The following is a 16655-nucleotide window of genomic DNA, read 5'->3' as shown; positions in this document are numbered from 1 at the left end:
TCCACTGGCTGGGTGTCAATTCCTGCCATACCTAAATGACGTCAATGAAATTAACATAGTATGTACATAGAAACACAAACACAATAGAAGCCAATCATCCAATAAAAACAACCAGGCCACAAGCCACACTAGACACATCACTACAAAGTAGAAACAACCACTTGCCGTGTGTATTTAAAAGTTTATTAAACAGAAACTCCTTTAAAATGATTACAGTGAGAGTAAGACGAAATATATTTATATAAAGCACATGCATAAAAAGGTACAAAACAAATCTGACTGCCTCCAAACTCTCTGTAAATGGGATAATAAAACATCATTATATGGAACATACATAGCAGGTGTCATGCATGCTAAGATAAATAAAAGGCTAGGTAGTGTGTTGCATCGTGTGTGTGGACAGTAAGTTGCTCCAGGCCCGTGGTACTTTAACTTAGAGAAGATAAGGGTGACTTGGCTCTTTATTTGGGGATATTGTGAATGACCGCTAAATACTGTATATATATATATAAACAGGAAGCTGGTTACAAGAAATGCTCTCACCAATAATTAACAGCTTCAAATTCAGATAAAATAAAAACACACTGCAGAAACAACCCAGCGGATAAAAACAAAAACAAAACAAAAACAGATTATATACTTATTATATAGTTTAACTAAAAGAGGAGAGTTAAAGAGCTCCCCTTACTGACGATTGCCTTCTGTATTACAGCACCAGATAGCACTTAGACAGTTAGAACAAAATACACCAAGAACACAGCATCCGCAATTAGTATGTTGCTTTTTCTGAGGAGGCAGAACAGAATACTTGACTTATGCTATGACCCTTTGACTGAAATCCATTTTTAAAGCATGATATTTTAATGGTTCCCACTCACAATACAGCTTGTTCAGAGTGGAAAACTGAGCTGCAGACAGAGGAAATCATAACTCAGTAGAGCGGTAGCAAACTAATATCTCAAGGGCACTGACCAGGATTATTTTTAAAGGATTCTACCAGCATCTTTTAGTGTATTTACAACACACAGTTTACGTCACTGCTGAGTATTAAGCAACTTCAGAAACATGAACAAGTTTTCCTGTTTCAGGCATCTAATCCATACAGTATGAAAATATGTTAGCATGATCTTGAAACTTGCTTCTGTTGTGCAATTAATTACCAAAGACTGACTTTTAAAATAGTGTTTTATAAATATTCTAACATGGAAGGGAGTTAACACTGTTACTCAGAGTTCCCAGTCATGAAAAACCTGGAGAAGTCATGGAATTTCACAACCACACTTTCCAGGCCTGGAAATCTATACCACTCCCCCTTAACTACTAAAGATGTGTCAGCTCACAGTGCTGCGTGGATTTTACTGACCTTTTATGATACAACAATCTAGTTTCAAAAGCAGGTGGCTTGTCTCTCCCTACATTGCTTTTTGTAAAGTACCTGTCATTTCTTCAGACGGTTTCTCCCCCTGTCCCCCAGGGTGAAGTTCACATAATTTTCACAACCACACTTTCCAGGCCTGGAAAAGTCATGGAAGTTAAAGAATTTTGTTTTGTATAATGACACTGTTAGAGTAATCTTCCGTGAATAACCTTCAATGTAATGTAAGATAACAGTAAAATCATTAATTTTCATTTATCATCACATACATTTCGTCTCTCCCGTCAGATATGCCAGCTAGCTGAAATTATGTTTGAATAGAGTTCCAATCTGATACATTTAAAAATGCCAGGCAAGTGGGGCAAGACATAAAAAAAAATCTTTAATATGGGTCCTTGAAAATTTTGTAAATGAAAATGTGTGGGAACCCTTAATATTAAGCCCTTTTACACATTATTAATGGCTTAAAATGGAAGACTGTATTTGCTGGAGACTACTCTGTAAAGCTTTGGTTCCCTGCTGGTGGGTCATGGTCTACAAGTGGGTCGTGGGTCCATTCTGAATGGACCGCAAGTGACTCGCAGATGTGTCAAGTTAGTAATAAAAAAATGCACTTTATTACAGTGAAAAAAGTGAATTTGACAGCACAGAGATTTTATTTTGAAGTGCTGTTTCCTGCTATAATGGACAGCTACTTGACAGAGACAGCAAACTAGCTTGACCACATGGCCAAACTCAAGTATGACTCTGATTATATTAAATTGTGTAGACCTAATAACCAAGGAGAAATCCCGACCCTAGGGTTGGACCAGTTGGGAACCACTGCTGTAAAGATGACTGTAATTTTGGCCTTTATTTTTGGTCATTTATATTTTTGTTGTGAGTTTTCTTTATATAAGGTGTATTATTTAAAGAAAAGGATGATGATACTGTGATCCACTATGCCATGTGTACAAAACCAGACTGAGAAATTTCACAACAAACAAGTTTCAAGAGTCTGCTTATTGATTTTGGAGATGCATGGACATTTGTAGTTAAGGAGCTAAAACTTTACAAATGTGACTGAGACGGTTGCTGTTTGTGTGTCTTTCTGTGGAGGAAACCAAACCTATGATGCCAGTGAATGAACAGATGCTTAAGATTTGAAAAGGAGAAATTATTAGGAATGTATCAAGCCAATAATGGGAAAAGTAAGAAAAGGGATTAATTGAATTTTTTTTTAATTTATGTTTTATGAGAGCTAAAATCTGCTGCACACTAAGGAGAGAAACTGTCCAGGCCCTGATGGCAACTATGTGGCATCCTTTCTAAAACAAGGGGTGGACAGAATAAAATTACAACTGTACAATATGATGCAATCCAGTAACACAAATCTCCAATAAATACTACCTTTGTGAAGCTTATATTCAATGCTGGAGTGGGAAAAAATGACTGGAACACTGCAATAAAATGCAATCCAGCACAACAATAAAAACAGTATTAACAAAACCTGAATATTAGCAACTTTAAAAAAAATGTGTTTTATAGTGAGACTGCTGCGGGTTTGTCTGCAGTGTTCGTAACACACTTTCATAAAATAAAACTACTTAACACAGGAAAGGCTATATATATATATATATATATCTTATGTGACTATAGTTAGGCTGTCATTCATTAACTAAATTGATCAGACGACCAGATGCTTCAGGATTATTGTGGGGGAAACCCTCAGTTGTGTTGGATTGCATTATACTGAACATGTGCTTGTTTACTGTGGATCCACTTTATGTTCCAGCGCTCCTTTCTGTAAACAGACATCCTAAAATCACACTTTTTTTGTAGTTGTAGATATTCCATGCAGGCTTATAAGTGACTCTGACAAGGCTGTTAATACTGTTTTTTGGCTTGTGTGAATTTTTAATTTAAAGTTTGAGAGCAAACTGTGCTCCTGTTAGTGTTCTTTACCTTTCATTAGCTCACCACAAGGGTGCGTCCTCCCCTCCCTTCCTTGGTGTTTCTGTGTAACCTGGTAATGTGAGGGACTTGTTTTGGTTTATGGAACCAGTGTAGTGTTAAATTATTTGATTCATCCCTCGCTCTCAATCCTCATGCATTTTAGGAACATGTTTCAGACAACTATGAGCATTAAAATCCCAAATTACAGGCTGCTTAGACACAGCAACACGAGATGTTCTTTTCTCTTTATCCCACAAACTATATGAAGTAATCAAGGGGAATGTGGGTATCTCTTTTAAGGATGGGATTGAGAGCTGGCTCCAAATTGTGTGATCTTTGGGAGTCATATGCCTTGGAGCTTATCAGTATTTTTTATCGATGTCGACATGTTTTTCTGAGGGATGCTGTTGCAAAACAATGACGTCAAACTTGTGCATTTTAACAGCTGAAAACTTGCAAAACAGAGTCATGGCGGAGGGGAGGAAAGGGTGGCTTCATTTCACAAAGATGACAACAGTGTTGCTTGTAATGTGTTCAAAATGATAATGCTTTTTTTCTACTCTGTTTCTAGACTGTGCTTAGACAGATATGTTAATAAAACAGAGGTGCTGATGCTGAAAACTTGTGTGGGCCGACCTTTTTCACAGAGAAATCAATCAGGTATCAGGATAATGGCATTGGTTTCAAGGAAATCTTGTCAATTCCCATTCCTAATATCTGTTGTTTCTGTTAATTATCGTTTGATCAACCTTTATGCTGTTTTAACATGTCTTTTTGTGCATTCTTGTAACTGCTACATGCAGAGTTCATTGGCTTGACACTGTTTAAAAGCTTGCAGCAAACACTATTACCCAAGTGGGAATAATAAAAGAAATCTGTAGTCTAAAATTAACTGTGACGCGCTTCACCAGAGACGATCTGAGGTCGATGACTAAGGAGAAAGGAGTGTTGTCAGAATGGATGCTCTGTCATGCATCTATGTAAAACCAGGCCCAAAAAAAGGAGTGAACACCAGCAGCTTACCACCTTCTGCGCGAGTCAGGGTTTTTTCATTCCTCAGGGTGCGAGTAGTGTTAGGAATCCATCACACAACAGTAGCATAATCTCTCAGTAACGTCGCTCTGTACCAAAGATTCTCCAGAATTCTCAGTCATGTTATGAAGATTTGATGTGGTTTGATGTGACGGGGCGGCAGCTGGGTGTGTCTATAGCCAGGTGAGCAGGCTGTCTCTGTCCATGTGCGACCCAGAGAGAACAGTCTCCATGTCCATCAGGAGGTCTGAACTGAGACCCTCTGGGATGCAAGGCATTAGCTCCTCGCCCTCAGACATTGGGAGCACAGGCATCGACTCCTGTAAGGTCATCGAGGAGGCCTCGCTGGAGTCGCCTAGACAAAACATGACTGTGGTGAGGATTTAAATATCGACGGTGAACTTGGAGGAGCTAAATATATGCACAAATATAGATAAATAAATAGGACACATATAAATAGGAATCATCGTGGCACTATTTGAATGCTACTTGAGGAAGAGCACAAAGCCTGCAATGCACTGCAAACCACAGAAGCTGCCAGGCTGTATCTTCTCTGTGTTTCTTATGCCATTAAATGTATTTTTTGTACATGTAAATGGCATATTAAATGTTCTAACTCTTTCTTTGTATTATTACTGACCCGTTTGGGTATGCTGTTTTTGTGGATTAAAAAAAATAAAATAAAACAACTGGATTTATACTTCTGTGTTCTGCATCGACGTAGAGCCATGCTGTAATGTACGCCGCAGCCTGACCTGCACCTCCCCAGAAATGTAACTACAGGTCGCAGGGATGCAGACCTCCTGTCTATATTAGTAAGATGAAAACCATTTCCCTCAGTGGAAACAAAGCTTTTATTTACTTTATTTAACAGATCAGAAACAATAAATTGTGAAGACAATAAAGCCTCCACAAAACAGTGTTTTAAGTCTTGTGTGTGATTTATCCTGGCTTCATATGTGTAGAGGAAATGTCTGCTAGTCACTAGGCTAATCTCTACAATGTAAAATGCCATAGCTTTGTGCTAATAACGTTAGCTTGTTGTATTTGTTTGGAAAACATGTTTAAATTAAGACAGTTGTTTTGTTGGTGGATCTTGTGAGTTGTAATGGAAACAAATTTTGTAACGTTATCTTTATTAAATGTTGCTGTTGTCCCTGGCTTCATACGAGTAGAGGAAACTTTTGCTAGCCACTAGGCTGTAAAGTAAAATGCCATAGGCTTGTGTTAAAAACATTAGTATGCTGTATGTGGGGAAAATGTGTCTAGAAAAAGACAAGTGCTTTGTCTGTGAACTTATTTTAGTGAAGCTGATTTGTGTACTTTTGTTTTTGACAAAAAAGCTACTGGAGAAGAAGCTACTGGAAGGCCAGTGAAAAAGTCAGATTTTACAACCAGTTCCTAAAGCATGCCATAGTACTACAATTGAAGTCAACATTATGGCATTATAGCTGGCTAAATTTGTGACACATTTACTCTTAAAATCCCCAAATAAACTGCTTCTCATTGGGTGTACTGTACAATTATTTAAACTCATGTCACATCTGGACACCATGTTCAGAATACACATTCATAAATGTTGTTTGTAGTGATGACTTTCCACTTTGCCCCGCTACCATCTTTCTGAATTTAGTGTGTGCATGTTTGTGTGTGTATTACCAGTGTCCATGTGATCCACAGAGCTCAACATGTGGTCCGACGTGCGGGGTAAGCTGCTGACGCTCAGACCGCTATCAGTGCTCTCATTACGGGAGTGAGCGCTGCACAAGAACACAGACATGTAAACATTCCTTTAAATCTGATCGTCATCTGTTGAAAACTAGAATGACCAGAAGAAACTCTGCATTGAACTGACACTACACTTTATGGGAATTACATATACAATAATTCTTAGTTTTCACTGACACTACTCTGTAATAGATCGCTGTTTTGACATTTTAACATTGTTTAGATTACTATTTTTCCACTTTTGTCCCTTAAAAGGGTAGTTCAGATTTTTTTTAGTGAGGTTGTATGGTGAACTTATCCATAATCAGTGTATTACCGACAGTAGATGTCCTTCGATATGCCCCAGTTTGGAGAAGTGGCAGGAGTACTGACACAGAAGCTAAGCAATTTACTGCTGGGAACAGGGACAACAGCAAAATGTATTTTAGCCACCTTAAAAAGTCCCACCAAAAAAACTCCACATATTGAGGCCATAATGAGGATATTTTTACCACCTAACCTTTCCGTCAGACAGCCAGTTCTGACGGTTAAGCTGTTAACAGCTTGAGTTCCCCATCTATGCTCTCTTCAAAGTCACCAGACTCCATTGACAAAAACAGTAATTTTGGCTCACTGAACAAAGGAGTTACTGGTCTGCCGCTGCCTGGAATGGCAGTAACCGTTTAAAATGATTGAGTCATGCAATAATACAAACAACAACGGACTGAGGCAGTGGTAGACCAGTTGCTCCTGTGTCCAGTGATGTTAAATTACTGTTTTTCTCAGTGGAGTCTGGCTTTGAAAAGAGCGATGTAACACCTTCTATTGCCCTTCAGAAATTGCTGTCTGATGGCAAGGTCGTACACTTTAACACATACTGAGGTGGCAATTTTTTAGGTAGCTAAAATAGGTTTTGTTGCTGACCTATTGACGGCAGTAGATTGCTAAGCCCCTATGGCGGTACTCCTGCTTGCCTCTCCAAAGTGGGGGCATACTGACTCACATCTACTGTATATAATACACTAACTGTGGATAAGTACCTCATACAACCAAACTTCAAAAAATCGAAACTATCTCTTCAATGACGTGACAGCTATTTGACAATAAAAATAAATCTACAGTGCATGACAATAATCTTAAACATGAACGCACCCATTTAGTGTGGGTTCATGGTTTGAGCCTCTGATTCTGACATCCAGAGACGGGACAAGTGTCTGTGCGTTCCTGTCATGGTCCATCCCACCGGGCATCTGGTTCCTTCCTCCTGCCTCCTATAATAAACAAAGGTTTGCATAATGTCATGTTAAACTCAAACTGTGCTTGCATGAAACAGTAACTCAATTACTGTGAAATCTGAACTGAATAAACAGCCTACAACCAGATAATTCAAGACATAACTTAAATGTAAGACGGCTTGTGTTGCGTGATACAAAAATGAAACCCTTGAGTTTTGGGCGGCACATCCAAGTCAAGTTTTATTTGATCTCTGACCTGTGAGATTTGCGGAGGGAGGCCTTGTTTGCATCTAAGCCTTTCCTTTTCCTGCCTTTGCTGCAGTGCCAAGCCGAGGATGCCGGGGTTCATCTTCTGGGCTGGAACATAAAATTCATAGGAAAACAACAATTTTGACAATTAAGTTAACATTTCTACGAGTTTCAACATTTCAGCAATGACATATATGAAGAAAAGTACTGAAAACTTTGCGATCTTTCTTATGTTTCGTTGCCAAACAGCAACTTTTGATGGTGGACATTGGAACAAAAAAAAAAGCTTCTTATTGACAAACAAGAATTGTCAATTCAGGAGACACAAATTTGATAGTGTGCTACCTAGACGCGGGTCGACCCATGAGGTGGTCTTATTTATGTGATCGATGTAGTACACCTCTCCATCAGCAGTCACAGCCTTCTCCCAGCCTTCAGGCAGTGGACCTGAACAGCAGTGAAAGTACACAGTGAGAAGGCAAATGGTGGATGGAGTGCATGGAGCGTTGAGAGGAGAGAAGTAAAAATCTGCCCCACGTCTTTTAATGTCTGTGAAACTTGTAGGTTGTAGAGGTTTAATATACAGAGGGGAAGGTTAGTGGGTAAAGAGCGACAGTATAGTTCTGTAGAGTAAAAATGTACTGGCCTATGTGCACCTGAATGCCATAAAGTATGCAACACTGCTCTTTGTGGGAAAAAATGGATACTCTTAAAGGGTCAGCTCAGCCAAGTTACAAAATTAAAATTCAATAGCGACAGCTCCTGACAGAACCATTGTCCCCATTATTCTATATAATCCAGATTATTCCTATTGATTTTTGATGATATACATTCTGGAGCATTTGCATTGGGACTATTTGTTCAGTAGAAAGTAGTTCCAATTAAAACTGTTCACAGCGAGGATTATCCACAGTGGCCATGACATTGTTTCTGGAAAAACACTTAAAAAAAATTAAAAAAAAATCAAACCTGCATTCACTGACATTTTAATATTGAACAGTTGTTGATGAGAGCAGTGAGAGTGAACTAAAACAGTTAAGTTTGCGGCTTGAAAACAAAGAGCTGAAGGGTGCTACATTGGTCTGTAGAGCTGAGGGGAACTGCGGAGTTGGGTGGTCACTTTCGGTGGGTTCACCACTTCCAGTGACCTCTTTGACATACAGATAGTCATGCAATACATTGTCAACATAAACAAAAAGATTAAAGCTGCTTTAATGGTGTTTAATTGTTTTTACATTTCAGTGCAACAGGTGCCGCAAATTATTTTGACTCACACTAGGATTGTGCCGAAGCGTGGAACTGCCATGCCAGAAAAAAACAGATCAGTATCAGGTAATCACATGAAAAGCTTCTTTTTATAACAAGATATTTTTAGAAGGTATTTTATTGTTGTTACATGATACGTGGTAATGTTATTATAATAATAATTCTTTTTATCTATAAAGCGCTTTTTAAAACAGAGATACAAAGAGCTTTACATGTCAGAAAAGACATGTCCGAGGACCTCAAAGTACTAAGAGGTTGGAAATATAGCTGGGAGAGAAACAATAAAATCAGTAAAATTTTAAAATCTATTCTAAAACATACTGGGAGCCCGTGTAAAGAGGCTGAAACTGGAGTGATGTGATCATGGCTCTTGGTTCTGGTTAAAATTCTGGCAGCTGAATTCTGTACAGTCTGGAGTCGATTATGTAAAATGTTTCACATTATTACAAGATAAATAAGTATAATGTTGTAATGTTACATCAGTAATTAAACAATAATCAGGCGCCCATGTGCACAAGGTAACAGGTTTTGCTTGCTGTAATTATTCCTCCTGTTCATAATGGATACAATATGATCCCTTTCTGACACACCTCCACTGTAAGTTATGGGAGACAAAATCCACTAAAATCCAATGCACATCCATGGATGAATCTACAAGTAACCCAGTATGAACAGGAGCAATTATTACATTCATTCATTCATTTCCTGTAACCGCTTATCCTGTAAGGAGTCGCGGGGGCTGGAGCCTATCCCAGCTGACACTGGGCGAGAGGCGGGGTACACCGTGGACAGGTCACCAGACTATCACTGGGCTGATACATAGAGACAACTGGACAATTTAGAGTCACCAATTAACCTGCATGTCTTTGGACTGTGGGAGGAAGCTGGAGTACCTGGAGAAAACCCATGCTGACACGGCGAGAACATGCAAACTCTGCACAGAGGGGTCTCCCCATCCCAGGGTTTGAACCAGAAACTATTGCTGGGAAGCGACAATGTAAACCACTGTATCACCATGCCGAAACAGTTGTTTTCATATCCTAACGGGCACCTGACTATTGTTTAAAGAAATGACTTTCGTTTCATGACACCCTTGTCTCTGTCTCTTTTTACTTTTCATTTCAGCTCTTTATTGTTTATTTTTTGTTAAAGCAAAAAACTATCATGATTTTTTTTTGTAATTTGGTTGAACTGACCCTTTAAAATTTTGACATGCGTGCAATTATCTCAAAGACAGCAACAGTCCAACAAGCTCCCTCATTTTAGGGGGATGTTCTCTGAAAGCTCTCTTCTGTAGCGGTTTCCATCAGGCTGTAATCTACAGTATGAATGTTACAGTTCCCATCAAAGTCACCAGAGCCATGGATGTAGAGACCAAAAAGGAAATCCCAAAGAAATCACAACCAGCAGCAAAGACCTGGCCCACTGTTGACGGAGTTGAACTGTGAAAAGCAGGTCTATGCCTTTTAAAAGAAACTGGATAGTAAGAAGGGCGGGGGGAGCAGAGTGATACCTGTCTCTGGATTGATGTTTTGTGGTTGTGTAGTGGGTGCTGGGTTGCTGAGAGAGTGGGCGTGGACCGGAGGGCCAGGGATGGGATGCTGAGATGCAGCCGACTGAAGCTGCGCAAGTCGAGGGTCGTGCCAAGTGGTTGTCTTTTCCAGGTGACTGCGAACACACAACAAGTCTAAACGTATCTGCATCTGTCAAAAACCACTGCAACTGATGGATAAGAAGCACGAGGCACGTATTAACCCCGGACCTGCTTTACCTGTACTACCAGTAGCCTTTGACAGGAGTGTGAGCTGTCAGGCCATGTGCTCTCATGAATGAAACTGGCTGAAACCACACGGGTTGCAAAACTAGTTGGAATGTTTTGTTTGCATGGAACTGATTAGTCTGGGTCCTGGTTATATGTGCACTGCTGCACTTCTGTTTCCCTGTACTTGTAACTGTAGTCCCTCTGTGACGAAATCTTAAAGAGGTAACAGCATAAGACTCCAATAAACATTTAGAGAAACTCCTCCTGGTGCATTTAAAATGGGATTAGTGCAGGAATTTTTTTTATTTAATTTAATCATGTCGATAAAATTTTGATATTTGAATCATCTTTAAACAGGCATCAAGCAAAAATGCTTTAAAATTTGCTGCTCAGCCTCTCAAATGTGCAGCATTTCTCGATTTTATTTCATTATTTGTTGAACCTCTTTGATGTGTGGACAATCAGCAAGCTGTTTGAAGACACTGCCTTGAGCTTTGGGAACTTGTGAGGGGTATTTTTCACTATTTAATGATTTAAAGATGAGAATGTTAGACTCTTTGGGTCTTTCTAGAGAGAAACCCTTCAAGTATCCTGCAGTGCGACAGATCAAACACATTGATAAACAGAAGTTAGACCTTACTTGAGGAAGTAACGTTGGCCAGTAGGTGTTTTGGCCATTTCCCAACCGTGGGGGAGTGGCACGTCGTCAGGTATGATCGGTGCCGCCGCTACATCTGCTGCTTGAGTGGAGAGGGAGTTGACTGGGAGGGAGGCAGGGGAGGAATGGGCGCGGACGTGATGAGGAGTGAGGGAGCCGCACACGCCTCCATCCGAACTGGCCTGACGGGAAACAAGCAGGGTTAACAACTCCCACAACGAATCACTAACAGCAACCAGAAACATAAACCAACAGGAAGAAAAAGCTTGGATAGTAAGCAGAGAGAGCCATGGTGCTATAACAAATACAGTTTTATTATTTCTACCAAGACGTTTACGGTTGTTAGTCCAAAATCTTTGACAAGCTTATCACATAGTTCTCTGTGAAATCTCGTGAACAGATCATTTACTAGCTCATTTGATTTGTAGTGCTGATGGAGTTTCACAAATTTCAGGAATTATAATGTTTGAGCCACATCTGCAAATCTAAGAGATAAAGTCCGTGTGTGTTTGCAGGTCATGAAACAAATAACGTAAAATTTGGAGAGGCAGCATTGTTTGTATCAGCCAGTTGGGATTTTAGTGTTTGTTTGTATAGGGACACGTATGTAGCATAAAAAAAGCCCCACACACCACAGCATTTAGCATAAGCTAATTTGCAAAGCCTGTGGAAGTACTGGTGAAACTCTGTGACTGCTTTCTAGTCTGAGGGGGATCAGCCAAAAATGTGACCTGGACATAACCATGAAAAATAGGAGAATTAACTCTCACTGTGGCATCAACATCAGATATATACCTTAACTGCATCTAGGAAGATGGGTTCCTTGGGGTAAACTCTTCATCACAAACACCTTTAAGAGATGGTTTACCCCAAAATCAAAAATACATATTTTCCTTCTTACCTGTAGTGCTATTTATCAATCTAGGCTATTTTTGCATAAGTTGCCTAGAGATATCAGCTGTAGAGATGTCTGCCTTCTCTCCAATATAATGGAACTAGATGGCACTTGGATTTTGGACTTTATGCTGAATTAAAAAACAAGACGTTTAAAGGCACCGTGTGGGCTGTGGGAAATTGTGATTATTTTTTCCACTATTTCATTAACCAAGCAAACAAATAATACAAAAATAATCTTCAGACTTAATAATGGAAATTATAGTGAGTCTAAACATTTATTGTGACTTAACTTAATTATCTAATTGATCAATTTCAGGACTTCATTGGATTGAGTAACCCTGGTATTTTGCTTCTCTAAGGTAGGCCATGAGAAGGGAGATAGACAAAATATTAATGAAACATCATTCCATATATTTCCATACGAGAACACCTACTAACTACTGAAATACAGCAGGTATGAGATTTTATTACAGCACATTTCTTTTATTCTGGTCAGTCACTTTATATTACAGGGCTACTGTATTGAGTACAGTAGCCCTGTAATATAGTCCAGTAGTGTTGATAGGCCTGGGTGTCCGTGTCCATGTGCATAAATATAGACAGCGCAGGCAGTGTGGTTGCACTTGAGCCCGTGGGGTGGGTGGTTTTCTTTTTGTAAAATACTAAGTAGTGATCTATATCAAATTATATGCTTATTCTATATAAACTACAAAAACCATGAATAAACTATATATTTAAAAACTATTCAATTAAATGAGTAATTTCTTATTTTCTTTGATATTTTTGTCATACACAGGTGCAATGATGCATGTTGGGTAACATGTATGTTGATGTTGCCTAATGTCAAGTCTCTATTTGATCATGTGAAAAGGCGTTACGATACAGTAGCTAGTTTAGGTGCAAGTTCAAGAAGCAGTCATGCCTTTTAAGCATAAAAGTGGCAGTAAGAATGGACAAGAGAGAAATGAACAGGAGGAAAAAGTAGCAAAGCTCCCTAAATTGGATTACTTTGGCTTTTTTATAAACAGTTGCCAGTTGTGTGTGTGTGTGTGTGTGTGTGTGTGTGTGTGTGTGTGTGTGTGTGTGCAAGCTTTATAACTAGTAACTAGTGTCACAATAGTGTGCACTGGGACCCATGGTGATTACCTTACCTCAGCCTCGGGTCTAAATATATTGGCTATATGTATATTTCAAAAATAAGTAAAGGTCTAATAATCAAAACAAAAAGCCCCCTAATTAATAATCTGTCATTCCGTATTAAAGCTGATCACAAACAAAAATTTTGTGTCATTTAAATTGGCATCTTCTGTGATCGCATGCAAGGGAGGGAGTGCAGCATTAATCACTTTAATGCTGAAGGCTTTATATATTAATGGGTAGTTAAATCTACAATAATACCTTAGCATTTATAAATTGATTATATTTTGTATCATTAATCTGAGTTTTCAAAGTAACTAAAGCACACGAATAAATGTAGTGGAGTTAACAATAGAGGAGTACAAGTATAAAGTAACTGACAGCGTCATTAACAGGCGGCTCGCTCAGTGTGTGACGTGCACTTGTAGATAAAATATAGGCCTATATTAATGAAGGTTCATTAGTATGGTTTTGTATTTTTCTGTAATGTAGCACAGTGTTAACAATGTTACTGATACTATTCTTTCTCACACCTTGAACTTCAACCATTGTGTTGCCCCGCCCAAAATATATAACTTAATAATTACATTATCGTAAACATGCAGGCTAATGGCCCCACATGATGACTGTTGGTTGACTGGAAAATTCTTGGTCAAAGGCAGCCCTAGTTAAATTATTTTCTATTCAGTCCATAGGCTACACATTTTTATAAATGAAGAGTGTGAAAGTCACTTTAGGCCAGCAATGATGAAATGAAAATGAAAATATTGAAGTAACCATTATTAATTTCTATACAACTCTTTGTCAAAGCTACAGGAGGCCACTGGAGAGGAGCCAAAGAGCCACATGTGGCTCCAGGGTCACAGGTTGCCTACCCCTGATGTAGGGGAAAATAACGTTTTTAAGGGTTAATAATAGGAGTGTAACAATCCACCAATCTGGATCAATATAGAGATTAAATGATCAACGATCCAGTATCATCAATGCAAAGTGAAACACTGATCCATATCGTCATCTTCAGGATAGGCTTTTATCTTGAAAAAGTAAAACAGCGGCAAGCAGACGACAAGCAGCCAAGAGAAGAACGAAGAGGATAACGTTATTAACTCGGGAATAAATCAGCAGTGTTGAAATATTTTTCAATTTCATTTTTACAGGTCAACAGACCAAGCATATAATGTGTGTAAACAATGCTGTTTGGGGCGTCGGTGTCTTAGTGGTAGAGCAGGCACCCCATGTACAAGGGCAAGGCTGTTGCCACAGCAGCCCGGGTTCGAGTCCAGCCTGTGGCCCTTTGCTGTATGTCATCCCCTCTCTCTCTCCCCCTTTCACACTTAACTGTCCTGTCCATTAAAGGCAAAAAATGCCCAAAAAGAAATCTTTAAAAAAAAAAACCAATGCTGTTTTAGGGCCAAAAGCAAAAAAGAAAGGGGTGACAGCTTCTGTAACTGACTTTGTTAAATGGGGAGATAATATTGTTTCATATTAATTGCAGGCCCTTAAATCACATCGAACTGTAAATTGTATCGTGGCAGACATTGTAATACCGGCAAACATTGCATCGTTGTTGAAAGAACCAGTATGACATCATATTGTGATGAAACTGGTGATGTACACCCCCTGTAAATAAGAGGCCAGAGTTCATTAAAAAAACATCAAGGGGTGGACCCCCAAACAAAGAACTGGCAGCCCCTAGAAACGCCCCTGCTCCAGTGTACAGTGTAGGCTACTGTTCAGTGTGGGTGATGTAGTTGGAGGTGGATGTGTGGATACACGAGTGTTTGCTGTGTAAACCAGCATGGTGCAGTGCGCAGCAGTTACTTGTCTGGAGTGGCCCCGTGAGTCCGGCTGCCTGAAGAAGGAGTCCGGCAGCTTCCTCATCCTCATGGGCAGAGAGGACGGCTGTCTGGCCGACTTGCTGGGGTTCATCACGGCGCTGAAGAGGGCCTCCAGCTCCGTCTGCGAGTCCCCGCGGACGTGCACGATCTGCTGCCCGGCCGGAGGCGCGCCGCGGTGCGCGTCCATGTCGCCCAAAGTTTGGTGTCGAAACAAATCTGTCAACAAAAGTTCAATCGCACAAACAAACAGAGAGAATAAACGTCAGGCCCGTTAATACCAGATGCGCTTGCAGTGCTGAGAGTTATGATCGGATTTGTTTACACTTTTAACCCCCCCCCACCCCCACCCCCACCCCATTTGAACTTTTTGTGTCCTTGTCTGTCTGTTTCAAGCTGTAACATCTCGGAAGTCACTCAGCCGTGAAAATAAACTCAATCATCGGGTATATAAGTCGATTGAGCGCAATATAAAGCAGCGATCGTTGACTTAAGTCAATCTGAGCAGCGTACAACACGTTACATGCCTCCCACATACCTTCAAGCAGCCAGACCGTTTCCCCCCTCTCTCTCTCTGTCTCTGCGTATTCCTGCAGGGAAAAAAAAATAAATTGGAGAAATCACAGCCGGGAAATCACTCAGACGGACTCTGATTTCCGATGCAAACCTCCACCTAAAAGCCTCCTCAAGTTAAAAAAAAAAAAAACATAAGAGAAGTTGGAGAAAATGATTTCAGCGAGACCTCCAAACTTTTTTCACATCCACTGTGGAGTCCAGATTCATGTGATAGTGCTGCTGAGGGGCGGGGTTGCAGGGTTTAAAGCTGCCGCAGTTACAGGGGGAAATATTTGAGTCTGAGTACAGGCATAAACCATCAACACAAGAGTAACTCTCAGTTAGGCTATTTATTGCTGTTGTGTTCAAAGCTCCAAATGCATCAAAAGAGCCACTTTCAGCCTTTAAAATGAGCAGAAATCAGTACTATTAGAGTCACCTAATATCCTCTGGCCGTGCTTTAATTCTCCTCTGTGCAGTTTCCAGTTAGTGCGGTTTTCTCCTGCTGAAGGAAAGAGGCAGAGGGCCAAGTGTAGGCAGAGGTGACAGGAGACAGCTTAAGATGATATACAAGAGAGGGAGACATCAGCCTGGAAGTCATTTTTCGTGCCTGGGTCTACTCTGGTTTTTAAGGGGTTGGGGTTGGGGAGGGGAGTTTGGGAAGTTGCACTGAGAAAACATCCGCCCCTGATGAGGCCAACCCAGCCGGAGCCTGTTTGTCCATGCAGCCGCAGCCACAGTGTCCTGCCCTCTAGTGGAAAACATGCGCACAGTGAGCCGGAGCTCAGCTGGCCAACAGATTGGATTCATGAAAAAATGTCTGCCTGGACTGGTGTTACTATCCTCTGCACTGTGCATCCAATAACATAATCAGTTATGGAGTCACAGTGGACATTATTCAACTATACACCTCTTGAATGTATAACTTACTGAGACCTGAACTTCTGCTTGGTATGCTTTTTAAATTTCTCCTAGCTATTTGGGATCAATAGGACCTGATAAGTATAACACA

The 16655-nt window shown here is 40.1% G+C and overlaps 1 protein-coding gene across 4 annotated transcripts; it reads right to left on the bottom strand.

Moving 5' to 3' along the window:
• Positions 1 to 169: 169 nt before the first annotated feature.
• Positions 170 to 16263, bottom strand: LOC125898107 (transcriptional coactivator YAP1-like). 4 transcript variants are annotated; one of them, XM_049591772.1, is made up of 10 exons: positions 16083 to 16263; positions 15627 to 15678; positions 15075 to 15307; positions 11202 to 11401; positions 10313 to 10467; positions 7879 to 7980; positions 7541 to 7641; positions 7202 to 7320; positions 6002 to 6102; positions 170 to 4697 (listed from the first exon to the last, which is right to left on the bottom strand). In XM_049591772.1, the coding sequence occupies exons 3-10, from the start codon at positions 15276 to 15278 to the stop codon at positions 4516 to 4518; spliced, it is 1164 nt and encodes a 387-aa protein (XP_049447729.1). In that variant the 5' UTR covers positions 15279 to 15307; positions 15627 to 15678; positions 16083 to 16263; the 3' UTR covers positions 170 to 4515. The 4 variants fall into 4 exon arrangements, with proteins under 4 accessions (XP_049447729.1, XP_049447730.1, XP_049447727.1 ...); XM_049591773.1 differs by lacking the exon at positions 16083 to 16263 and adding an exon at positions 15831 to 15921; XM_049591770.1 differs by lacking the exon at positions 16083 to 16263 and having other exon boundaries at positions 15627 to 15883.
• Positions 16264 to 16655: the final 392 nt, after the last annotated feature.

This window comes from Epinephelus fuscoguttatus, linkage group LG12 (genome assembly GCF_011397635.1).
Source record: "Epinephelus fuscoguttatus linkage group LG12, E.fuscoguttatus.final_Chr_v1".
NCBI classification, from domain to species: Eukaryota; Metazoa; Chordata; class Actinopteri; order Perciformes; family Serranidae; genus Epinephelus; species Epinephelus fuscoguttatus.
This window is presented reverse-complemented; position numbering and strand designations above follow the sequence as displayed.

What these genes read in the sequence shown, in the direction of transcription:
- LOC125898107 (XM_049591772.1), bottom strand. Translation starts at nt 15,278, where the DNA reads ATGGACGCGCACCGCGGCGCGCCTCCGGCCGGGCAGCAGATCGTGCAC. An exon ending in CACGGGGCCACTCCAGACAA is followed by an intron (nt 11,402 to 15,074) that starts GTAACTGCTGCG and finishes GTTTCCCGTCAG; the next exon opens with GCCAGTTCGGATGGAGGCGT. An exon ending in GGCCAACGTTACTTCCTCAA is followed by an intron (nt 10,468 to 11,201) that starts GTAAGGTCTAAC and finishes GTGTGTTCGCAG; the next exon opens with TCACCTGGAAAAGACAACCA.